Source organism: Rattus norvegicus, chromosome 19 (assembly GCF_021556685.1).
Source record: "Rattus norvegicus strain SHRSP/BbbUtx chromosome 19, alternate assembly SHRSP_T2T, whole genome shotgun sequence".
Classification (NCBI taxonomy): domain Eukaryota; kingdom Metazoa; phylum Chordata; class Mammalia; order Rodentia; family Muridae; genus Rattus; species Rattus norvegicus.
In genome coordinates this window covers 54338787-54364950 of record NC_141552.1, presented here as the reverse complement: position 1 = coordinate 54364950, position 26164 = coordinate 54338787, and the positions used below count along the sequence as shown (strand labels likewise).

Genomic DNA, 26164 nt, shown 5'->3' with positions numbered 1-26164 from the left:
AGGCTTTTTCCTCATGATGTTCTCAAATCCAAAAATATAGAACTTTTTTTTTTAATGATTTGAATATTGTGGTTATAACTTGGGAGTGAACTAACATTGAAATTGGTTGGATTCTTTTCTTTCTTTCTTTCTTTTTTTTTTCTCTTTTCTTTTTTTCGGAGCTGGGGACCAAACCCAGGGCCTTGTGCTTGCTAGGCAAGCGCTCTACCACTGAGCTAAATCCCCAACCCCTCTTTTTTTTTTTAAAGATTTATTTATTTTATGTATATGAGTATACTGTCACTGTCTTCAGACACACCAGAAGAGGGCATTGAATCTCTTTACAGATAGTTGTGAGCCACCATGTGGTTGCTGGGAATTGAACTCAGGACCTCTGGAAGAGCAGTCAGTGCTCTTAACCGCTGAGCCATCTCTCCAGCCCCTTTTCTTTTTTTTTTTTTTAATATGGAACGCTTCACAAATTTTCATGTCATCCTTGCTCCGGGGCCATGCTAATCTCTGTATTGTTCCAATTTTAGTATATGTGCTGCCGAAGCGAGCACGATTCATTCTTTATACTAGGAAAGAGAATAATTGACAAGTGAATGGGATTAGTATATAGAATGGGCTGGTTATGGTTGACACGTGCCAGTGGTCATGCTGAGGGGGATGGGCAGGAAGCTCACAAGTCCAAGGCCAGTTTCCTAGTTAGAGAAGAAGATAGAAGAAACAAGGAGGTGGATGACTTCTTGGGAGCAGTGCCCAAGCTGAGCAGACTCCTGCGAATGCACACAAAGGCTTACCAAAGAGGACAAAGCCATTCTGCTGTTAGAACAGAGTGTGGGTAATGAAGGCTTGAGAGTAAGGAAAACTTTGGTATCTAGAAACAGAAAAACATAAAAATGTCAGTGTCTTAAAAACAGAACAGGGGATTTAGCTCAGTGGTAGAGCGCTTGCTTAGCAAGCACAAGGCCCTGGGTTCGGTCCCCAGCTCTGAAAAAAAAAAAAAAAACAGAACAGTGCACAGCAGAGATAGTTTCTGTGAGTCTACTCCTTATATGAAGTGTCCAGAAGGGAGTGTTTAGAGGTCGGGTAGGCCTGCAAGTCCATATGGAAGTGAGAGGGAGTGAACACATGGAATCTTCCTGAAGTAAGAAGAATGTCTTGTTTTGTCTATAGATGAGGTATTTCTCACGTCGACAAGGCTGGCCTCAGATTCAAGTGTGAACCTGCTTGCTTTCCTAAAGCGGGGGCATTCAGAATGTTTGCCGCTCCGCTCGGCTCCCAGAACTGTAGAGCTAATCAATCAGTGATGGTGGCTGTGCTGCTCCCGGTGTCACACTAGGCCAAACTAATGTAAAAGCCAAGCACTACAATGGGTAAATTCTCAGCCAAATCCAAGATGGAGAATGGCGTAGCAAGTACATGGCAAGGCTCTCTCCACACAAGAGAGGGAAAGAAAGTGAGTTAGGAAGAATGTACAAAAAACTATGGTGAAAAGGACGAGAATTAGTCTGCTATACAGAACAACTATAATATAAACTAGCTTACCTATTACTGGATGATATTAATGAATTACTATTAACTTTTCAAGGTGCGTGAATGGTACAGTGTTTATGTTAGGGGAAAAGAAGTCCTTAGTGGTATCATGAAGAATTTTACAACTGTATTCATACTTTAAGGCTCACCTGGTATCTGAATATACACAGAATAGTGGGGCAGGGGTTAGACTTTGTGAGTGGTTTATATTTTTTAGATTAATTTTATGTGTATAAATGTGTTATCGATATATGGGTATACTACATGTATGCCTGCTTCCCAAGTGGGTATCGTGTTCCCTGGAGCGGAAGTTAGGATGGCTGTGAACCACTGTGCCACCTCGCTCAGACACCTGAGCTGCTTTTTTATCGAGGGCTGGATACTCATGGGTTTTGTCTACTTACGGAACATCCAAAATACGTAGACAGTAAAAAATAACTGACATGAAGTGGGTGGACTTGGCATCCTCTTTTCAAGAATACTGTAAATACTATAAATCCAGATGGGTAGCTGCAGCGAGGCTCTCTCCTGCTAGTCTCTTAGCTAACTTGTGTCTTTTATACATTGTCCCTGCTCCTGTTTCTGGATACAACTTGATAGAACAAGGAGTTATCTCAACAGACCAAGAAGCTGCATCTGTCACAGGAGGTGACGCATCCCCTAAAAAGGTAACTTAAAGCCAGTGTCGTCTTGATAAAAGGTCTGACCTGAAGTTAGTTTGGCTTTTAACTCAGGATTCTCTGTCCTTGGCCTACTACGTCCAATCGGATCGTCCTTTTAAATGTAAGCTACGATTTCCATTTTATGTGAGGCTTCAGGTTAGGTCGGGCTGCTTTGTGGGCGAGAGGTTCAGATGCGGTGTCACTTTCACCGTGGACTGCTCCCCTGCTGTCCTGACTCACTGTGTAGACTGGGCTGGCTTCAAACTCAGAAACCAGCCTGCCTTTGCCTCCCAAGTGCTGGGATTAAAGGCCACCACCACCCGGCCATGACCGCTTCCTCTAGTGTTTTAACACAGTAGGGATATTTAGGAATAGCCTAACAAGGTGTTAGATACCATTAAAGTGAAGTTTATAAATGTTCAAGCAGAATGTGATTGCAGTGTGACTAAAAAATTTGTTGGGGCCCCAGTATCACTATGAGGTCCTGGCTTTACCTGGATCTCATCGTATAGACCAGGGCTGGTCTGGAACTTACAGAAGTCTTCCTGCCTCTGCCTCCCAAGTTCTGGCATTAAAGGCATGCACCACCCAGCCTTGCACTGTTTTGTTTTTTTCAGACTGTTGCTAGGTAGCCCACACAGACCTTGCTTTACTGCCTGTATATTTCCCGTCACAGGACACAGTTTAGTCAACTCCCTGTTGGGTCCCTCCAACCCCACCCCTTTTTAAAATTTTCCTGATAGAAGTAAAGACTTTGTATAGTTATCTTAGCAGATTGTTGATAGTATAGTCATGAGACTTATTTCTAACAGAGGTTGCTATGTAAAAGGAAAGATGATTTGTTTTTGATAGACGTGACCAACGAGCCTTTGGAAATCTATGCAACCAATTACAGAAGCTGTTAGTGTGCCTGATTTTCTTTCCCAGTTGAGACAAGGTTCCCCTAGTGATTCCTGGCTGGTTCAGGAAGTAGCTCGGGTGTCTTTGAATTTGTAGCAATGCTCCTAGCTCAGCCTCCCAAATGCTGATATATCTGGGGCTAATAAACACACCTCCCAGCAGTGCTTGGTATCACCAGGTAGCAATTCATGCCAGTCTAATAACTAAAAAGTAGTTTCCTTAGTTGCAAGTAGTATCTATAATGCTAATGAATGAGGCTTCGACCCTAGACAGAGAACAGTAAGTGGGCTGGAGAGATGGCTCAGTGGTTAAGATAACTGACTGCCCTTCCAGAAGACCTGGGTTCATTTCCCAGCACCCACCTGGCAGCTCACAGCTGTCTGTAACTCCAGTTCCAGGGGATCTGATACCTTCACACAGACATACAAGCAGGTAAAACACCTTGAATATAAGATAATAAATCGGGGTTGGGGATTTGGCTCAGTGGTAGAGTGCTTGCCTAGCAAGCGCAAGGCCCTGGGTTCGGTCCCCAGCTCTGAAAAAAAGAAAAGAAAAAAAAAAGATAAATCAGTAGACATACACACATACATACACACATACATACATAAACACTCCACATATACATGTGCACACAGGAGAGAGTCCTTCCTAGGAAGAGCGCACCAATTGGTTATCCAGTACCAGACTGTCAGCCCTTAAAACATACATTCAGATAGCATTATGTGAACTGAGCAGGTCATGTTTATATTCTGTATGTGTGGTCTATATACATAAATATGCACATACACATATATAAATTCATGCATATACTTAATAGCAATTAGAGGAAAAGAGGCCATACATTTGAGTGGGGCGCGGTGGTTCAGTGCTAGTCTAGGCTGTATAGCAAGACCCTGTCTCCAAAAAGTGAAAAGAGCCCACCTACTATCTCTTGTTGGTTGTCATGGTAGTTACCAGGGTGTTTTTGCTTCACTTTCTATAGCTTTGGAACAGAAAGAGAATCCAAGAATTTTGTAAGATCAAAACTAGTAGATCAGAGAGGTAGGTTCTCCTGGTAAAGGCACTCTCAGAGACCCACTTAGTAAACAAAACCAACCCCGGAAAATTGTCTTTTTAACCTCGCATGAAATGAATGAGTGAATGATTCTGTATTTAGGCCCTTTATTGCTGGCTTGTAGCTTGGTGGTAGAATGGTGCTTAGAGTGTCTAAGGTTCCACCTCCCCTCCACCCCCCAGAAGTAGATGTTACATGCGGTATATGATGTGTATTTTATCAGATTGTATTTTATGAGAATGACATGTATTTGGTAGCTGTCATGCATTCTTTGCACCTTTTCATTAGGTTTATATAATTTCGGTGCAGTTTTCTTTGGTAGTTTGCACACGAGACTGTTCTTGTACTTAGTTGAACTCATTTCGACTTTCATCCAGCAGTCTCCCCAGAAGCCCATCGTTCTACCCACTGTGGAAGATGAGGAAGGGGAAACTTGCACGATCTGTTTGGAACAGTGGACCAGTGCTGGGGACCACCGGCTCTCAGCTTTACGCTGCGGGCACCTCTTTGGATATAGATGCATTTTTAAATGGCTCAAAGGACAAACACGAAAATGTCCTCAGGTAAGGGGTCATAAACCAGGACTTGTGTATGAAGTCAGAATTCCTAGAACCGTACATATTGATTGTGTCTCATTGGACTCCTTAGTGCAACAAGAAAGCCAAGCACAGTGACATCGTTGTCCTTTATGCCCGGTCCCTGAGAGCTTTGGACACTACTGAACAGGAGCGCATGAAGAGGTGAGTGAGGGTTGGCAACATAGCTCAGAGGACAAGGGCAGTGGCTCACCCCCAAGCCCTGCAGAGCAGATCGTATACCCAGGACCTGTATGGTGGAAGGAGAAAGCGGAACGTTTTTAAAACAGATGAAAAACTGCCTAGCTGGAGTCTCTGCTGCTTTTTTGGTTGTTTTGCTTTGTTTTGTTTTGTTTGTTTGTTTTTCAAGGCAGGGTTTCACTGTGTGGCCCTGGCTGTTCTTGAAATCAGAGATCTGCCTGCCTCTGCCCCTGCTTCTGCCTCTGCCTCCGCCTCTGCCTCCTGAATGCTGGTATTACAGATGTAAACCACCACTGCCCAGCTCTTTTTGCTTCTTTTTAAGCACATCTGATAAGGAAATTCTCAGTCTACTTTTGTTATGACTCTGGGGTTTTACTTCTGACCTGGGATCTGTGAGACAGTTACTCATATAATCACCTGCATGATTTGTTGCGTAGACAACATTAAACATGTGAGGCCAGAGCCAGGCAGTGGTGGAACATGCCTTTAATCCCAGCAGTTGGGAGGCAGAGGCAGGCAGATCTCTGTGGGTTTGAGGCCAGCCTGGTCTAGGATAGTCATGGCTACATAGACCCTGTTTCTAAAAATAAAATTAAAATGTGAGGCTGGGGCTGGGAAGTTCAGCAGCTTGGCAGTCAAGCACTTGCTTCACTGTGCCAGACCTTGGGGTTTCTCTCAGCACTGAGGAGTAAAAGTCTGAATGCTGACCTGGTGTGGTCATTTGTATTGTGATGGTACCACTCGGGGGGATAAACTCAGGAAGAGAATTGCTTCAGTCTAGCCGTTGAGGGCCGGCCTATACGATACAGGCTGGTCCCCATTCCTGACCATGGTTGAGAGCACTAGCAAAACGGACAACTCAGCAAGGGCACGTAGACTCATTTAGGCAAACACTCAGATCCATCTAAGGAAAATAAGCGAATCTCTAAAAAAAAAAAAAATCCCGTTTCTTAGTCTTTTCTTTTTTTTTTTCTTTCTTTCTTTTGGAGCTGGGGACCGAACCCAGGGTCTTGCGGTTGCTAGGCAAGCGCTCTACCACTGAGCTAAATCCCCAACCCCAAAAATCCCGTTTCAATATAAGCTAAGCTGAGCATGCACCTCGGGTCTGCCTGGTGTTTAAGGAGCCCTAGGTTCGGGCCCCACAACGACATAATCTTGGTAAGGCGGTGTGTTTGACTCATTAATTGTATTAGGGAAGAAAAGGCAATAGGATCAAGAGTTCAAGGTCAGCCTAGGATACATGAGACTGAAGTTCAAAGAAAAAAGAATGTCAAGATATGTCATGTTTTGTGTGTATTTTGAGATAGTCTTAGCCCAGGTTGGCCTGGAACTGCAAATGTTCTTGCCTTAGTCTCCCCAGGGCTAGAATTACCAGTGCACATCACCATGTCTGGCTTGGCACGTTTCTCGGTGTTTCTCTTTTTGATTACGTGTCACTCTTCCCCTTAAACTAGCTTTCTTTCAGAAGATTTGATACGTGAAGTTTGCACATGAAAAAAAAAGGCATCGTAGGCACTGAATAGTTGCTAATAGCCAGCAATTGGTGGTGCACGCCTTTAATCCAGCACTCAGGAGCCAGAGGCAGGTAGATAATCTTAAATTCAAGGCCAGCCTGGTCAGCAGAGCAAGGGGACAGCTGGGGCTATAATGAAAAACCCTGTCTTCCCAAACGAAGGAAGGGAGAGAGAGAGAGAGAGAGAGAAAGAGAGAGCGCACGGGGTGGGTGGGGGAGAACGAGAACACACACTGGACTGGACAGATGGCTCAGTGGTTAAGAGCGCTGATTGCTCTTCCAGAGGTCCTAAGTTCAATTCCCAGCAACCACATAACCACATGGTGACTCATAACCATCTGTAATGGGATCTGATGCCCTCTTCTGGTGTGTCTGAAGACAGCTACAGTGTACTCACATACAATAAATAAATATCTATCTATCTATCTATCTATCTATCTATCTATCTATCTATCTATCTATCTATCTATCTATCTATCTTTAAGAAAGAGAAAGCCAAACTAAGAAAAAGATTGAAAAGCTCTCAGGGAGAACTTTCCCTCGGGATGGAGACCCTCTAACTCCAAAGACCAGACCGAGACACCACAGGATGCAATCAGCAAGAGGATTTGGTTTATTGTCGGGATACACAGGCACAGGCACCTGCGGGCGCTTCAGTCACTCGGGGGACTGGCGCGCCCCACGGAACCAAGGATGGGCTTTTATAGGATTTTGGGGAGCAGAAGCAAGCATACAGAAGCAGATGCATGGTTACAGGGATATAATTGGTGGATTCTAATATGGCAAGGGTTCAGCCCGGGGGCAAGTTTCCTAGCTACCTTCCTGAAACATAACAGCTGACTCGGCCCCCCAAGGGTTCAGCCCGGGGGCAAGTTTCTTAGCTACCTTCTTGGAACATAACGACTGACTCGGCCCCCCACCAGGGTGTGGGACCTCTCCCGGGGCTTTTTTCATTGTCAGGTGCTCAACCGAAGTCGTCCTGTTGCCAGGCCTTCAACCAAACACATCCTGCTTGGCAGCCGATGTGTACTCAGTGTTCTAACCTTTCCCTGAACCAGTCATCTTAAGTACAGCCTTGCAAAATGGCGTTACTGCTGCTAAGCTGGGGTCTTTCAAGATGATTTAAAAACGTTAAAGATGGCATCACATTGGCCAGTGAGATGGCTCTGGATGCAAGCCCTTGCAGTACAAGCCTACTGACCTGAATTTAATTGCTAGAACCCCTAGTAGAAGGAGAGAACCCACTGGTAAAGTTACCCTATGATCTCCACATGTATATGTTGAACAGTACGATTTTCCCACTGGTAAAGTTACCCGATGATTTCCACATGTATGTGTTTTTCCCCACAATGGTGACGTGTTCCTGGGAGAGAGAAGCAGGTGAATCACAAGTTTGAGCCTGAGACTAGAGACCTAGCTCAGTCCTTGATTAGCATGCACACAGCCCTGGGATGCATCTATGACAAGAACAAAAGAAAAGAAAAGTACCTAGCAAGTTCCACACTGTCTGTGCCATGGAGACCCTGTCTCTCTAAAGAAAAGGAAGACTAAAGTTTAAAATACCCACCATTGAGAAAGTTGCGAATATGTTCGTTCACATTTTACTGGTAAAGTTTGAATGTAAATATTTAAATACTTAGAGCTGGTGGTGCCATTTGAGAGGCTGTGAAACCTTTTAAGAGGCCAGGATTAGCTGCAGGAAATGATTCACTGGGCCTTAGGAGTTAACCTACTCAAATTCTAGCCTGACCCCTCGACTTCCTGTTGGCAGAAATGTCAAGTGAGCTGTCATGGAGCCACCTGTTGCCATGCCTTCCTTTGTGTCACTTCATGCTGTGAGCCAAAATAAATTCCTCAAGGTGTTTCTTGTTGAGTATTTGGTCACTGCAACAAGAAAGGTTAATTTATAGGTCTCGAGCGCAAATGTATAGTTATCCTATTCCCAGAAAGTAGTTGTTTTGAAAAGAATATTTGCAAAGGTTTACTTAATGAGCATGAGTTACGTTGTTAATAATCTAGCTCAAGGGGTTGGGGATTTAGCTCAGTGGTAGAGCGCTTGCCTAGGAAGCGCAAGGCCCTGGATTCGGTCCCCAGCTCCGAAAATAAGAAAAGAAAAAAAAAATAATAATAAAAATAATCTAGCTCAAGTGGATTAACTGAGTAAACCGACATTGGTGTAGCATAGTGTTAGATGCTGCAAAAATGGTTAAAATGCACACGTCAATAAAAACATTGTGACTGCATTTTTTTTTTTTTATTTTATTTTTTTCGGAGCTGGGGATTGAACCCAGGGCCTTGCGCTTGCTAGGCAAGCGCTCTACTGCTGAGCTAAATCCCCAACCCCGTGACTGCATTTTTGTAAGTCAGGTTTTCTCTGTGTAGCCCTCCTTGGCTGTCCTGGGACCTACCCCATACTCGACTTGTATTGAATCCTAACAGTTTGCCATTTTTGTTTTAGGCCTTTCTAAAAAGTTAATCCTAAGCAACAAACGTGCCTCCCTGAAGCCCCAGGCTCTGAAGGTGGTTAGATCACTAACTAGAGTCCGGGAGTTCCTGGGACAGCGACTTGAGCAACCAAAGTCTGCTTTTTTTTTTTTTTTTTAAGTATTGTGAGGGTATTTGGTTGTTGTTTGAGATGGTCTCTAAGTTGTCTAGGCTGGTCTTGAACTCACTGTGTAGACTAAACAAGCCACTCATTGGTGGCCCACATGCTTCAGCCTCCTGAATAGCCTGAGTTTGTTTCCATGCAGATGCATCAACCTCTTGCTCCTGCTGTCTCCAATTTTAAGACCAAGATGTAGCTTCTAGTGATCTCTGAAAATTTTTTTTAAGATTTATTTATTTTGGTTGGGGATTTAGCTCAGTGGTAGAGCGCTTGCCTAACAAGCACAAGGCCCTGGGTTCTGTCCCTAGCTTGGGGGGGGGGGGATTTATTTATTTTATGTAAGTACACTGTAACTCTCTTCAGCCACACCAGAAGAGGTCATCAGATCCCCTTACACTTGCTTGTGAGCCACCATGTGATTGCTGGGAATTGAACTTGGGAGCAGTCAGTGCTTTTAGCCGCTGAGCCATCTCTCCAGCCCGATCTCTGAGATTTTTTTTTTTTTCTTTTCTTTTTTTTGGAGCTGGGGACTGAACCCAGGGCCTTGTGCTTGCTAGGCAAGCGCTCTACCACTGAACTAAATCCCCAACCCCGATCTCTGAGATTTTTATTTGTCAATTTTAACTCTGAGGTCTAATTTCCTGGATTACCATCTGCTGTAGTGTGATTTATTAGATACCGTGCTCTTTCTGCACCAAGTTTTCCTTGCTGCCTATGTCTTACCTCGAGCGAGGCTTTTGCTCCATGGCCTGCCTCTGTTTTCCTCTGTTTTTATTTAATATACATGGGATGGGTGTTTGGTCAGCATGGATAGATGTGCACCAGTGAATGCCTGGTGTTCTCAGAGGACAGGAGAGGGCACCAGATCCCCCGGAACTGGAGTTCCAGACAAGTGTGAGCTGCCATGCGGGTCCTGGGAACCCTGGTCCTGTGGGAGAACCATCTCTGCAGGCCTCTTCTACAGCGTTCTTTGTTGTCTTTGCTTTGAATTAAGGTCTCTCTTGCCCAGGAATGACTGAATTTCTGAGCTTTAGTGGTCCACCTGCCTCAGCCTCTCCTTGGTAGTACTACAGGCATGTGCCACCATATTCTGGCTCATTTGAATTTCTCATAAATAAATAAGGGCCGACTTGTCATTTCATATCGTTTTCTCTGCTGTTTCAGTCAAGTGGGATTTTGTTCTTGTTTTTGTGCTCCCTATTTTAAAATATCTTTAAGTATATGCAAATTTATGGTTGTGTAATTTTTTTATACCTATTCATGCATTTTGTGTTTATTCTAATTGGCCTTTTGTTAGCATTTGCTTAGTGTAGATGTAAACTTCCTTGTCTTTTAAAGCTTTAACCTTGTTGGTTCTGATCATTTGATCGTTTAGTTTGCAGACTTTGTGATAACCAACAACAGTTTATTTTCTTTTACTCCGGTAGATAATCCTGGTCTTTTAATATTTAAGTTTAATCTGTTATAATTTGCCTTAGCTCAAGCAGTGAATTGGTTCACTCACTTTCCTATGCTGTTTTTAGTCTCCACGTACAGTAGGAGTCCTATCTCTGACTTCCACACCAAGCCCCAGCGAGCTGGCTGGTCAGCCCCACACACTAGTAGACAGCTTGTGTTGTGCGTTATTAAACTGCCATGACGCGCTCACAGTCTAGATGTGTGTTACACAGGACCTGACTGTCAGCTTGCTGCGAGTCCTCTAGCTTTTCTGATCCTCCTGCCTCGGCTTCTCCCTAGTGACCTACTGAGTGAGCAGGCGCTCCGGAAGCAGGCCGAGCTGGAATCCGCCCAGTGCCGGCTCCAGCTTCAGGTCCTTATGGATAAATGCACAAAACTCAATAGCCGTGTCCAGGTGAGTTCGTCTTTTCTTTTTTTTTTTTTTCTTTTTCTTTTTTTTGGAGCTGGGGACCGAACCCAGGGCCTTGTGCTTCTTAGGCAAGCGCTCTACCACTGAGCTAAATCCCCAACCCCGAGTTCGTCTTTTCTAATTCAAAAGATTTCTAGAATCAAAATTAAAAAGAGGGGCACTAGGCTGGAGAGATGGCTCAGTGGTTAAGAGCACTGACTGCTCTTCCAGAGGTCCTGAGTTCAATTCCCAGCACCCACATGGTGGCTCACAACCATTTGTAATGGGGTCTTATGCCCTCTTCTGGTGTGTCTGAAGATAGCAACAGTGTAGTCAGATAAATGAAAATAAATATTTTTTTTAAAGGGCACCTTAAGAGGAATCTAAATATTACTTATGTTTATCTCAATGATAGGACATTAGCCCAAAACCCATATAAATTCTATGAGGGCTTCAGACACATGACAACCATTAAATATTTCTTTACCCTAATATTTTAATAAATCTCTCTGCATTCCTTAGTTCAGTTACCTGGTGAAATACTCAGAAATTCAGTTAAGATTCACGGTAACATTTTCATGATTGGCAAGAAATTCTTGCTGGGCAGTGGTGGCACACACCTCTTTAATCCTGGCACTCGGGAGGCAGAGGTAGGCAGATCTCTGTGAGTTTGAGGCCAGCTTGGTCTGTGGAGTGAATTCCAGGACTCAGGGCTCCACAGAGAAACCCTGTCTTAGAAAACAAAAAAAATAAGCAAAAAGCCAAACCAGAAAAAGAAGAAGAAAGAAAACCAAAGGAGGGGGTTCGCTTACAACGTCTGTTACACTGTAGGACTTGGAGAAGCTTATGGTGCGGCATCAGGGCCCAGCGGGACAGCAGTGCAGCGGCTCCCAAGCACTTTGTGGGAGCTGCCTGCCCTCCAGCCAGAGCCAGCGCAAATACAGCTCAGAGAAGACCTTCACAGTATCTCAGACGGGAAACTGCCGAATCATGGCGTATTGCGATGGTCTGAGCTGCTTGGTGGCGTCCCAGCCCTCTCCTCAGGCTTCCTTCCTTCCAGGTAAACAGCTCAGAACTTTGAGTTCATCATTAAACGCATCTTAATTCCCTTCCCTTTTTGAAGAATCTTGGGCTCAGTGGTGGTTAAGGACTGGTAACAGGCTATCAACTCACTTTTGTCCTTCTGTCTGTCCGTCTGTCTGTTAATTCAGTGCAAGTACTTCATATGCTACAAAGGTGCCTTTCATAGCTTGGCGTGGTGGCTCATGCCTTTAATCCCAGCACCTAACACGCAGGCGTAGACAGATCTCTAAGGTGCCAGCCTGTTCTGTGTAGCAAGTTCCAGGAAAGTTGGGCTACATAAGGAGACCCTGTCTCAAAACAAAAGACCATATCTTTAATAGCAGGGTCTGCTGTCACACGCCTGTAGCAGCAACATTGAGGAGATTGAGGCAGAAGGTAGGCCACTGTGCTCTACATGGTGAGATCCTGTTTCAAACAAATAGAAAATGTTTCTTTCAGCTACAAGCAGTTCTTTTTTTTTTTTTTTCCCCCAGAGCTGGGGACCGAACCCAGGGCCTTGCGCTTCCTAGGCAAGCGCTCTACCACTGAGCTAAATCCCCAACCCACAAGCAGTTCTTTAATTGCTACACAGCCCACTGCCCTACTTGAAAAAAATTCTTCCATATATCTTGTTCTTATTTTGCAAATTACCAATACCAGAAACAGTGTGACCATGAGAAAGGAGGCTCACGGAAGTGTCCTTTGTCACTGCCGTAGTCCAAGGAGGAGAATAGTCCTTGTGTGTCATTTACCTTACAGATTTGTTCACACTGTTTTACAGAGACTGCCTCGGGAGGTTAACTCATATTTAAACACAATTTAATATTCGTAGTTACAAACAAGAGAATGTCAGGAATACAGTAGTCATTTCATGGGGGCTGAAGGGATAAGTTGAGCTCTTTCTGCTCTTCTCTTTCAGACAGGAAAGTGGTTCTCTTGAAGTTTGAAGTTAAACCTCAGCACCCATGCTAGGTGGCTCCCAATGACCTATAATGGCACTTCTAGCTCCAGGGAATCTAATGCCCTCTTCTGGCTTCTGTGGGGGCCCACGTTCACGTGCATATACCTACACAGAGATAAAGGCACAACTAGGGCTGGAGAGATGGTTAAAAGCAGTGAAGTTCACTAACTTCTTCCAAAGGCCCCGGGTTCAGTTCTCAGCCACCCACGTGACAGGTCACAACCATCTGTCACAGACTGTAACTCCAGTCCCAGGAGGGCTGACAGGCGCCCTTGGTCTGGCCACGTGAGGGTGCCAGGTGGCCCACAGTGTACATCACGCATGTGGCAAAGCATGACTGCGAATGAATCTTGGATAAGATGAATTGACATGGTAGTTTCTCCGGCCCTTTCTCTGTTCTTTATTGTTCCTGTCTTTGAATCTTGAATTAACCTCTTTTTGTAGGTGATGTGCTTGATATTTGTCCAGACGGCTTCCTTTATATTTGTCTACTTGAGACTGGGTCTTACTGTATAGACCACGCTGGCCTCAAGCCTTTACTAATGCTAGAATTGTAATTACATCCTACCATGCCCACCTGTCTCAATAGCTTTACCAAAATACAAGTGTCATAAAATTAAATTGTACAGATTTGTAAGGTCCGTTATCTTTTTCCCTTCTACACACTCACGGGCAGCCACCGACCTGCCGTTCGCCGGTGCACGTTCCAGAACGTTGTATAAATGGCACCATACAGTGTGTGCTTCTTTTTGTTCTTAGAGCCATATTTTTATGCAAATTGGTAGTTTATTACTGGGTGGTATTTCATTATATATATACTTGGTAAATCTGTCCATCCATCTCTTGATGGATATTTAAAATGGATTTTGCTTTTTAAAAATTTTTTAAGTATAACCCTAAGGTGCTTGGCATGGTGGCACATGCATCTGATTCTAGCACTCGAGTCAGAGGCAGGCAGATCTCTGAGTTCAAAGCCAGCCTGGTCTACAGAGCAAGTTCCAGGACAGCCAGGGCTACACAGAAAAACATTCTCAAAAAAAAAAAAAATGTGTAACTGGGAAATTCTCGTTTTCATTATGTGACTAGCTGTTCCCTAGGGACTTGGATTCCAGGAAAGGTAAGCAAATCACTTTTGAAAGGTGCTAATTACTTTAAAAGACAGTTCTGTTTTGCCATGATTTACCTTTGTGTTCCTGTTTTAACTTTCTTCTTTGGTAGGCTTTGGTGTTAAGATGCTGAGTACTGCGAACATGAGAAGCAGTCAGTACATCCCTATGCATAGCAAGCAGATTCGTGGACTAGCTTTCAGCAATCAATCCAAAGGCTTGCTCCTCTCCGCCTCCCTTGACAACACCATTAAACTGACCAGGTAAGGGAGTCGAGGGAAAGATGGGGCCTGGGTCACTGTGCGTCAAGTTAGTCTTAGTGTTATGGTGCCCTTTTGTTGATCTGAGCCAGTGTCTTCTTGTGAAAGGATATACGCAGCCAAACACATACTTTAAACCCAGCATGGAGAGGCAGGCAGATCTCCTACAAGTTTTAGGCTGACCTATAGTGAGTTCTAGGACAACCAGAGCTGTGTAGAGAGACCATCTCTAAATAAATAAATGAATGAAATAAAAGTCTATATGTTCTGTGTGGTGATTGACACCTCTAATCCTAGACTTGGGGTCCTGATAGGCATGAGGATTACCATGTGTTTGAAGTTAGCCTGGACTACATAGTAAATTCCAGGACAACTTGAACTACAGAATTAAACCCTGTCTAAAAACAAAGACAGAAAAGTAGACATAAACTTGGGGGTTGTGGTAGCAAATGCCTGTAATTCCAGCCCCTAAAAGGTAGAGACCTGGGGGTTGGGGATTTAGCTCAGTGGTAGAGCGCTTGCCTAGGAAGCGCAAGGCCCTGGGTTCGGTCCCCAGCTCCGAAAAAAAAAAGAACCAAAAAAAAAGGTCATGAGGAAGCAACCCAAGAGCATGAGACTGGGCAAAAAAGGAAAAATTTAAAAGTAACACAGGAGGTCACTGAGTTAATGTGAGGTAGTCTGACTCGTGTTCGTTGGTTTTTGTAGTACTGCAGATTGAGCCTGGGTCTGGAATGTGTGTGACAAGCATTCGTCATGGCTCTCTCCATGCCATTTTTATTTTTAACTCTGTGGCTCTTGGTAATTTACCTAGGCTGGCTTTGACCTTGTAATTGTTATTCCTTTGAGTAACTGGTATTTTGGGCCTGCATCAAAGGCTGGGCTATTCTAATTCTTTAAAATTTCACTTAAAAGTTTTACTAGAGGGATGTGTGTGCTCGTGTCTGTGTGTGTGTGTCTGTGTGTGTGCGTGTCTGTGTATGTGTATGTCTGTGTGTGTGTGTGCGTGTCTGCGTGTGCGTGTCTGCGTGTGCGTGTCTGTGTGTGTGCGTGTCTGTGTGTGTGTGTCTGTATGTCTGTGTGTGTCTGTGTGTCTGTGTATGTGTCTGTGTGTGTCTGTGTATGTGTCTGTGTGTGTGTGTGTCTGTGTGTGTGTGTCTGTGTGTGCGTGTATGTCTGTGTGTGTGTGCGTGTCTGTGTGTGTGTGTCTGTGTATGTGTCTTTGTGTGTCTGTGTGTGTGTATGTCTGTGTGTGTGTGTCTGTGTGTGTGCGTGTCTGTGTGTGTGTGTCTGTGTATGTGTCTGTGTGTATCTGTGTGTGTGTGTATGTCTGTGTGTGTGTGTGTCTGTGTGTGTGTCTGTGTGTGTGTGTGCGTGTGTGTGTGTGTCTGTGTATGTGTCTGTGTGTGTCTGTGTGTATGTGTCTGTGTGTGTGTGTGTCTTGTTTGCCCTCGTGTCTGCTGTACACCACCTGCATGCAGTACTTGCAGAGGCCAGAAGAGGGCATCAGGGACTGAACAGAGTTCCAGGTGGTTGATGGTCCCCATCTGAGTGCTGGGAACTGAATCCAGATCCTCTCTGAGAAAAATAGGTGCGGTTGACCACTGACCCATCTCTTTATCACCTAAAATTACATACTTTAAAAGTCCATATTAAACTATTTGAATGAGAGCAGTGTTCTATAGATGTTGGGATATAATGTGGGAAGTCATTGTCTCCTCATAGAATTGCAGTGACAGCTCAGGACTGCTTACTCCAGGTCTGTCCCCCGGGTAACTAGTAATATGAGACCTGAGTGTGATCTATTCCTTTGGAGCTACCTTCCTACTCCTTTTCACTCTAAGAAATCTTTAAAGGAACTAGGCAGTAGGGACACATGCCTTTAAGGCAGAGGCAGGGAATCTGTGAGTTCGAGGCCAGCCTGGTCTGTAGGGTGAGTTCACAGACAGCCAAGGCAACACAGAGAGACAGACCCTGTGTCAAAAAGCAAACAGACTGGTCCCAGCTCCAAAAAAAACAGACAGACAATCTTGAGTCTTTTAAGGGTAGGGATCTATAACTCAGTTGTAGACCACATGGCTAATAAGTGGGATTCTGAGTTGAGTTCTTGGTTCCATGGAGAAGTTCATTTACCCAATTTTCAGCATAACATTGTATTCTGTATGCTACAGATGCTGAATGGGGAGGGCGATTTAACCAAAACAAGCAAAAAAAATAACAACAAAAAAAAAAAAAACCCAAAAACAAAGTCAAGTGAGGTAGTGAGGAGACAGCAGCAGGGGAACCCTAGAGCATACTCAGCTCATAACGAAAGCACTTAGTGCAGAAACCTGGTGGCTTGAACACATGGCTGGGGGGAGAACCGACTGCTCCAAAGAGTTGTCTTTAGAACTCCACACACAGTGTGTCATGTATGCATCTGCACTCTCGTTCTCATACACATACACTGTGTGTGTGTGTATGTGTGTGTGTGTGTGTGTGTGTGTGTCTGTGTGTCTGTCTGTCTCTGTGTGTGTGTGTGTCTGTGTTTGTGTCTGTGTCTGTGTTTGTGTCTGTCTGTCTGTCTCTGTGTGTGTGTCTGTGTGTGTGTGTGTGTGTCTGTGTGTGTGTGTGTTTTGATGAGGGTGGGAATGGGCACTGAAGAGATGGCTCGGTGGTAGAAAGCTTGCTACTCTTCAGAGGGTGGGAGAGATGGCCTGGTGGTTAGAAACATTGGCTGCCCTTCCTTTGACCTGGGTTCAGTTCCCAGCAGATACATGGCAGGCAGCTTTCAACTCTCTAAACTCCAGTTCTAGGAGATCTGAAACCCTTTCTGGCTTCAGAAAAGGTACTCAGATAGGTACCTTTAGATACCTATAGTAGGAAAGTATACAGATAGTAGGAAAAAACCCCTACTTATTAAAAATAATAATTTTAGAATTTAAAAAATTAGTTTAAAAGTCAGCAGACGTGATGGCTCGTGCCTTTGACCTAAGCACTTGGGAAGCAAAAGCAGGAAGATCTCTGAGTTCAAGGCCAGCCTGGTCTACTTAGCAAGTTCTAGGCCAGCCAGGGCTATGCAGTGAGGCCCTGTCTCAAAACAACAGTAAGGGTTAGGAGAAGCTAGAGATGTAAGTCAGTGACAGAAGGCTTGCCTACCGTTAGCCCTAGGTTCTTTGCCTAACATCTCAAAAGGTCTGGGTGGTTGAAATAGAGTTTTTGGTTTTCCGTATGTTTTCACTTTCTTGCATTGCCCACTGTGTGACAGTTAACTACAGAGGAATAAATACAATTTTGTGAAATGTTTTATTATTAATTATCACTGTTGTATACATAATTTTTTAATATATGGTGGTAAAAATCTCTTAAAACTCTACAGCCTAGAAACAAATACTGTGGTGCAGACTTACAACACTGGACGCCCTGTCTGGAGCTGTTGCTGGTGTCTTGACGAAAACAATTACATCTACGCTGGACTGGCCAATGGTTCAATTCTGATCTATGACTTACGGAACACAAATACCTATGTCCAGGAATTAGTTCCTCAGAAAGCCAGGTACGAGGAAGATCTCATTTTTTTTTTTTTTTTTGGTTCTTTTTTTCGGAGCTGGGGACCGAACCCAGGGCCTTGCACTTCCTAGGTAAGCGCTCTACCACTGAGCTAAATCCCCAGCCCCGGAAGATCTCATTTTTATGTAGGTCACAGCGCTCTTAATAGATTGCTACTATATTTGTTCTTTCCTTGGAGTGTATCCACAGTCGGCCAGCAATCTAAGGTCTGGCACTTTCTCACTTCAGAGTCAATAACGTTTGAGGCTGGGTATGGTGGTACACACCTTTATTCCCAGCAACTGGGAAGCAGGCGGATCTCTGTGAGTTGCAGGATAGTCGGGGCTATACAGAGAAACTGTCTCATAAAAAAAAGTAAGAAAGAGGAGGGCTCAGGGGAGGCTTTGCTTGGATAGCCGTGCATGATCAAATTCATGGGAACATGGTCTGTAGGACGGTGTTTGTGGAGGTGTGTTAGCATATAGTATTGATCATAAACTTGTAGAATGAAATTTAGAACCCAATCTAATCGAAGCCAGGCATGGTGGTGCACACCTTTAATCCCACATAACACTCGGGAGGGAGAGATAAGCTGATATTGAATTGGAGGCTAGCAGGTTCCAGGATAGCCAGGGTAGGGCTACCCAGAACGCCCTGTCTTGAAGGGTAAAGAGGGGAAGTGGAGGGGGGTTTGCTGACAATGGTGGTGGCACATACTTTTGATCCTAGGCAGACAGATCTCTGAATTTGAGGCCAGTCTGGAATACAGAGACAGTTCCAGAACAGCCAAGGATACATAGAGAAATTCTGTTTAACAAAACAAGAAAATCATCTTTTCTCTGAGTTAAAATATCGTTTACTTTTAGGCTGTCCTTTTGTTGTTACAGGGTTTTCTTTTTTAATTTTTTGTTTTCTTTTTTAATTTTATGTGCATTGGTGTTTTGCCCATACATAAGTCTCTGTGAGGTTGTTGGATCCTCTGGAACTAGATGGAATTAAAGACAGTTGTGAGCCACCATGTGGGTGCTGGGAATCGAACCCCTGTCCTCTGGAAGAGCAGCCAGTGCCCTTAACCACTGAGCCACCTCTCCAGCCTATTACAGGATTTTTCTTTGGAAGCATCTGATATATCCTGTTGGATAAGTTATTTCAGTGAAATGAGCCAGTTCAAGCCAGGTTAGCGTATATATAAAGACATATTTGTTGGGAGAATTCACTGTTAACCAAGGAACGAAGCCACCAGGGAAGTCACTATGGGGAAAGACAGGGAAGTGGGAGGAGGAAGAAGTAAGAAAGCTCACAGACAAAGGGGAGAGACCAAAATGTCAGTGTTCTGTGGGGAAAAGCCCCTGGGAGAGGGGAAGCCCTGGGCTGAAAGTTGGGAGTAGAGGGTGGGGACCGAGATGCTGCTGGGAGAACCTGAGGCAGGGCCCACTTTGATAGGTTAAATGTGCACCTCAGCCACATTGGGTTTGAATCCCACTTACGTTGAAAGTAAGTGCGGAGTATTCCGTGTATTCCTTCTATTCTCTCGTAGAGGAGGTTCATTCCTTTTTAGAGGGTGCAGGAGGATGTTTGCTTACCCTTCTTTTTGACCTCTGTTGAGTTGGGAATGTAGGACTCCTTGTCATGAGCATGAGGTCTGGAGTATTGGATTTGGAACGTATGTCACAGTTTCCCTTTTTTTGCCTTCAGATGTCCTCTGGTGTCCCTGTCATATTTACCCAGAGCTGCGGTGACTGCATTTCCTTACGGTGGGGTGCTGGCTGGAACCTTGGAGAATGCCTCCTTCTGGGAACTAAAAACAGACTTTTGTCATAAGCCTCATGTGCTATCCTTGGAGCCAGGGGGCTTTGTAGACTTTCAGACAGAGAGCAGCACCCGACACTGTCTTGTGACATACAGGCCTGGTGAGTTCTGAGTTCTTATAGGCCTGCTCTTTTGGTGGCTGAGAGTGGGGCAGGGGAGGAGGTGCAGGGAAGAAGACATTGGGTGGCTTTGGAAAGCCTCTCTAAGGCCGACAGGCAGTGCTGCAATTCCTAGTATCACGGAAATGGGAACCCCAGAGCCGGCTCTTTACCCTGTATTGAAAACGTCCTGTCCTGTGCTTCTAGAAGTGAAGTAACTACTCCAGGATCCTGGGTATCTAACAACAGTGTTAGAATGAGGCAACCCACCCTTGAGTCCATTTCTCTGCCTCAGTCCAGTCATCTGCCCCTCACTTCACCTAAGAAAAGGCCCCAGCTGGAAACAGCCTGGCACCAGATCAGGTCTTTAGTTGTTCGATATTTGAGTCTAACGAAGTTAGGACGGGCAACATGGTTTTGTGGAACTATCTAGGCAGCTAAACGTCACTGCCTTCAAATCCTTGGATAGAACTCTGAGCAGCTATTAATTTACAGGTCTGTCTTGTTCTCACCTAAAGGAAAGAATCTATTCCTGATGGTCAGTCTGGTGAGGTTTGCCCCTTTAACTAGGTCTTGAGGTCTTAGAATGGCATGAACTAGCCTTGCCCTAATAGGATTCTGAATATTTAGTGATGGTTGGCTATGGTGTACTGTTCACAAGTATGTCTTTGTCCTGGAAAACGCCTCATATCGTAAGTCCTGACCTGTAGGCAGGTGTCTCTCTCAGGAAATGTGTTTCTACTGGCAGACACCACTGTGACTCTTACCTGGTCTGAGTCCAATTTATTCCTACCTAGACAGTTACTGTCTGAGAGAGTCCCAACCAGATCAGTGATTTAAGTTCACACTAAAAATGGGTAATAAGGAATCAACTCTAGTAATCAAATTTGTGACAGGTAGATTTGTCAAGTTTGTTGGTCAGATTGACCAACAGAGTGCCCATTTGTGCACAGATCTTATCATTTCGTGTTTGTTTTATCTGGGAAACTGTTTGAATTGCTGCTTCTGACCTTTGGCTCTTACCAAATCATGCTGTGACTTCCATAGAAAGTTTGGGGGTCCCATTTTGTTTTCCTGTTCTTGTCTGTCTCTCAGAAGTACCTTAGATACAACTCTGTTTCTGTGATAGCTAATGGAGTACTCAGTGGAAGGAGGAAAAATACCATTAGACACTTGAACAGTAAATTCCCCAGTTCTCTCAGGGTGCAGTGATTTTACAAAACCAGCTCATTCTCAAGAGTTGTTTCTCTAGTAGGAAGAGCCGACTGCAGGTAGTTCCCTTCATCCTAGCCCGGGCTTCTGAGTTTCATTTGTGCTGCATTGCTGTATTTGCTGTAGATCTTGACGTTTAATGTGTTTGGCTTTTCTACCCAGGTAGGTTGTGAATATCTGAGGTTCACCTCCATGAGGTAACACTGGTTCTCTGTCTCATAGATAAAAGCCATAACACCGTGCGAACTGTGCTGTTGGAGATGTCTTACAGACTGGATGACGCTGGCGAGCCGGTCTGCTCCTGCCTTCCTGTGCAGACATTCCTCGGGGGACCCACTTGCAAACTGTTAACCAAAAGTGCCATCTTCCAGAGCCCAGAGAACGATGGCAGTGTCCTCGTGTGCACTGCAGATGAAGCGTCACAGTCTGCCCTGGTGAAGCCTGTTTATTTTATGTTTATAATAGTTTGGAGCTTGAGGGCCTGGCCCAGTTGTAAGGCACTCGCCTTTATGAAGCGTATGGCACGAATGAGGGAGTCAGTCCCAGGCTCACCACGTCAGTCTCACACACACACACACACACACGATACTCTCACGTGGCTTGCGAACGCACATGCAGGGGCACACATATAAATGTATACACATGTGTACACAAAGACTGTCACTTGTTTATAGTAAAATATAACTTGTCAGGTTAGCATGCAGGCCTGAGTTCAGTTCACATGTAAAAAGCCAAGCAAGGCAGCACACACCTGTGGCCGCAGCACTTGGGAGGTGAGGCAGAGGCAGACAGATCTCTCAGTTCAAAGGCAGCCTGGTTTACATAGTGAATTTCAGTGCATCCAGGCTCCATACTGAGATCTTGTCTCAAAAAAAAGTAGGGTCTGGTGATGGTTTATTAATGCTATTTTGATGTTTCTTTTTAAAAATGATTTGTTTACTTTGCATCCCAACTACAGCTTCTCCTTGCTCCTGCCAGTCTCTCCCTCTTACCTCCTCCTTCATCCACACCCTTTTTTGCTGTTTGGAAATACTTTTGAGATAGGGGCTCATTGTATATACTCACTATATAGATCTTGCTAGCCTCAAATTCGTAATGAGACTTGCCTATCTCTGCCCTCTGAGGGCTGGGGTTAAAGGCGTGCGTATGATGTTGGGGATGGAGAGTACGTGCTACACTGCACGGTTAGAGGTCAGGGAACAAGTATGTAGGCTCCGTTCTCCTCCCACCTTTACCTGGGGGCAACTAGTAGGCTTGCACGGCCAGTGTCTTCTCACTGTGCCACCTCATCGGTCAGTCCTGTTCTTAACACTTTACAGCCGTCCTTGTAATAAAACTTTGAGAAAATAAGACACTTGCTAGGATATTTGTTCCATAGCTGGAGCAATGGCTCAGCAGTATGGAGAGAGTAACCTTCCAGGGGATCCACCCAAGTTTGATTCCCAACACCTGAATTGGGTGCTTCACAAGCAGCTATAATTCCAGCTCCAAGAGATCCACATTCTTCCATGGGTATCCCACACAGACTACCATAATTAAAATAAATATATTTCTTTAAATACATGTTCCATAAGGACAGAGATAGTGGCCTTGCCTTGTTGACTTCTGTCTCTAGAAGGGACAATATTCAGAAGACTTCTGGCACTTAGATGAGAGAAATGAGTCCCTGGCTTGCTTCTCCAGCCAGCCTAGGGTGTTCTGGCTCACAGTGTTGTGGATAGAGACAGTTCTGCCCCACCTGGGCAACCAACTGTTGACCTCTATTCCTGTGTGTTTGTTTTTAAGGTGTGGAATGCTGGCAGTGGCTCATTGCTGCAGAACCTGAAGACTGATGAGCCTGTCTTGGACATCTGCCCTTTTGAAACGAATCAGAACAGCTACTTGGCCACCTTGACCGAGAAGATTGTCCACATTTATAAATGGGAGTGAGCGTGGCCGTGAGACCGCTAGGCACGCCGCTAGTTAATGTGGCATAGTCTGGAGCACCTCATGACTCCAAACAAGATCGCTGTCTACATGCTGGAGCTGGAACTTCTGGATCATGGTTCATTGGATTAGTGTGATTGTGTGCGGTTTACACCAAATGAGTACCTTTGTGAATCTTGCCTGGAAATTTTTTACTTAATTCTATAGGATCTTATAGTCCTCTCAACTACCATTTAGGATATGAGTGCACACCAAGCATTTGGGGGTTGTAATAGCCAACCTAAATTGTCGTGTCAGTTAGGCTAATTGGCTTAAAAGCAGCACACTACAGGCCTGCCATGCTTCTTGGATGCAAAAGATAGGCGGGCGAGTCTTCCATTAAGCACAAAGGGCACTGTTCATATCCTGTGTAGGATTTGACCTATTTCCAAGTCTGAATGCTTACAACCTTTTAGCGACTATTTCGCCCAGACCCCTGCACTGCTTGCTGCCCCCAATGTCTGGTACTTCTGTGTGGTGTGCTTTGTGGCAACAAGTTCCATCCCAGGCATCCAGGCCGACTCAAATGTTGGCAAGGCTGGTGGTGGAGGTGGCTGATGAGCCGCCATATGCAAAACCATATCAAGCCCCGTTGCATTGTGGGAGGTAAGGAAAGGGACCAGGTGGTTGGGATTTTTCTGGTTAGCTTGGGATGCTGGGGGGGTTTTACTCCCCCTAAAGTCAGTGCCTAAGGATATATAGTTCCCAAGTAAAGGCTCCCCCCACCCCCTTTTTTTCTGAAAAGGTTGTTAATGAAGTGGTTATGCTCAGGAAGGTAACAGTGGCTAGAGATCTGTGGGAGGCAGGAAGGAAGACTCTTAGAAACTTCCGTCATGGCGGTCCTGCACAGTCCAGCATCTAGAGGTTTGCTCAGGTTTGTCTACTTGGCCTTAGGCTACCCCACTGAGCCACTGCCCTACAACACCTTGTCTCAAGGTGTGGCCAACCTGTCTGATTTCTCTCAGATGTTCCTTGATGAAGCACTATCTTTTTTAATAAAAATTCTTTCATGCCTGTCAAACTCTTGAGCTGTTTTGGTGATCTTTATTGCCAACAAGGGATTGTTAAGGGAAAATTGTTAATTTTCCCAGGGTTCCAAGTTGTGGCTGTGTCTGCTTAATGAAACCTTCTACTTGAAGATGTATAGTTTGTTTTGTTTTTAAAACTTAAAGCTTTTAAAATGTCAGCTTCCAGCCAGTTGAAGTGGTGAATGCTTTTTGCCCTAGCACTCTGAAGGCAGAAACAGATGGATCCCCTGTGAGTTCAAGGCCACCCTCACTACAAGGTGAGTTTTGGACAGCCAAAAGCTAGAACACAGAGAAACCCTGTCTCAAAAAAAAAGGGGGGGGGGGCAAAAGAAAAATGTCAGCTTCCACAGCTTGGAGAAAAGTCACCTTTTCTCCCTCTCTCCCCCCAGATGCTTTTGATAGATTGATGGTTAAGGGTAAATAGAATTCACCTAACTTCTTCAGGTGGCCACAGAAAGAGCTGTGGGTGTCAGGTTGATCTGGAGCAGGCTTAGGATTTGACTTGCGTTGAAGGACATTTAACTAAGGCCAACTGGGGGGATTTGCTACCACAGAAGCTAACCTAAATACCAAGCCTTGACAGCTTCTGCATTTCTGCAATTTGAATTCGGGTAGGGGAGTGCCAGGACCTCAACCTGGTTAAGTTTTTTGCTCTACTACGGAGCTGTACTAGAAACCCAAATCTGTGTTTTGGAAGCAGATTCCCATTATAGACTGATTCTCCAAAGACAGCCTTACCCCTACTTGCAAGAAACTTCATCCCTAACACCCAGGCACCAGCAGGATCTGTTTTTAAATCTTGTCACGGGACATTGGGATTTCCGAATATTTGCTGTGCTGCATTTCACTGTTTGTTTTAATGTCAACAAAATAAAGAATCTGTAATGTGTAACCCCAATCCCAGTGTCTTCTGCCTGTGTTCACTAGAGGCAAGAATATCCCCGCCTCTTGGGAAAGGTAGGAGCATAATCCTACTCTAGTAGATTCCCCATCTCATCCAGTATATGAGTTACACAGATGGCCCCTAGGGCTAAGTAAATACTTATTTAATTAACCGTCTCTGAGTCAGAGTCTCATGTAGCAGGGGTTGTACTTTAACTCCCCATGTAGGAAAGGCTGGCCTCGCTTCTTGCTTACTATACCTCCCAGTGCAGAGATTTCAGATGTGCTCCGCTGTGCCCAGTGTAAACATTTTATCTACACTGGTGAGGCTCCAGCTGCCAGTTCTTTTTGCTGTTGCTAATTGGAAGTTACATTTGCCTCTTAAATCAGCCCCAAGTATGGTAACACGTACCCGTAATCCCAGCACTCAGGAAACAGCCTGGAAGATTACAAGTTTCAGGCCAGACTGAGCTTTACACACACACACACACACACACACACACACACACACACACACACAGAGTCCTCAGACTTTCCTGCTTGGTGGCTTCCTGCTACTGCTTTAAACTGAGATAGGTAAGATGGGAAGAGATGGAAATAATTTCTTAAAATTACTTGCCAATACTGTGACAGGGGCGTTAGCAATGAGCGAAGGCCCGTAGGTCTGACTGCTCAGCACGTTCTGGCCACCTTCTTCAGATTGTTGTTTCTAATGAAGAATATGGTGGTGCAAACCTGCCCTACAGTTAGACTGGAAAAGGTGGAAATGTCCAGTTAAACAACAAGTAAGAGTATATTGAACTTCAAAAGGACATAATTTACAAGCATGACCTTACTACTGTTACAAAGCAAGTGTTTAGGAAAGAGGGAGTTATGGGGTAGAAATAAACCCCGGATTGCTAAGAATCCTAACTGCGTTTTTAAAAAAGCCATTGTACATCTATGCCTGGCTGGTCTGGAACTTAACATGTGGTTTCTTAGACCAGATCCACCTGCCTCTGTTTCCCAAGAGCTGGGATTAAAGGAGTACACAGTATGTTCTGAGAGGACTGGGTTAGCCAGAGCAGACTGACTCCATGACAGACTGTGAACTGGCAGTTTGGAAGACTAGGCTTAAGTTTCTGTTCCCCAGAACTGGAAAAGTCCAAAACGGTCAATTCCAGGAAAAACGACTCATGAGCAGCCAATCAGGAGCTGTAGAAGCAGCTCACCACCAAATCCTCCTCACCCCCCAGAGCCTTAACCAATCACAAAAGCACCTATAACCCTAGATAGAGCCAGCCAATCAGGAGAAAGAAAGGTAAAAGTCACTCCTGTCCAACAGACTTTAAACTGACCCTGCAGTGTCCACACCTGTCTTCCATCCCGATGCATGGTGGACC

General features: G+C 44.8%; 1 protein-coding gene and 2 non-coding genes across 4 annotated transcripts in view; 1 reads left to right on the top strand and 2 right to left on the bottom strand.

Moving 5' to 3' along the window:
* Positions 1-24798, top strand: part of Rfwd3 (ring finger and WD repeat domain 3) — a 33228-nt gene extending 8430 nt beyond the window's left edge. The window contains 10 exon segments of one of the 2 annotated variants that reach the window (NM_001402201.1): positions 2119-2186; positions 4515-4697; positions 4783-4874; positions 10766-10880; positions 11706-11934; positions 14116-14266; positions 17619-17795; positions 19484-19698; positions 21130-21341; positions 22693-24798. In NM_001402201.1, coding sequence (NP_001389130.1) covers positions 2119-2186; positions 4515-4697; positions 4783-4874; positions 10766-10880; positions 11706-11934; positions 14116-14266; positions 17619-17795; positions 19484-19698; positions 21130-21341; positions 22693-22836 — 1586 coding nt within the window. In that variant the 3' untranslated portion in view covers positions 22837-24798. 2 annotated transcript variants of the gene reach the window in all.
* Positions 439-542, bottom strand: LOC120098750 (U6 spliceosomal RNA). Its single transcript, XR_015644500.1, has one exon. It is a non-coding gene; the product is annotated as a U6 spliceosomal RNA (small nuclear RNA).
* Positions 10923-10995, bottom strand: Trnal-aag (transfer RNA leucine (anticodon AAG)). The gene has a single exon. It is a non-coding gene; the product is annotated as a tRNA-Leu (tRNA).
* Positions 24799-26164: the final 1366 nt, after the last annotated feature.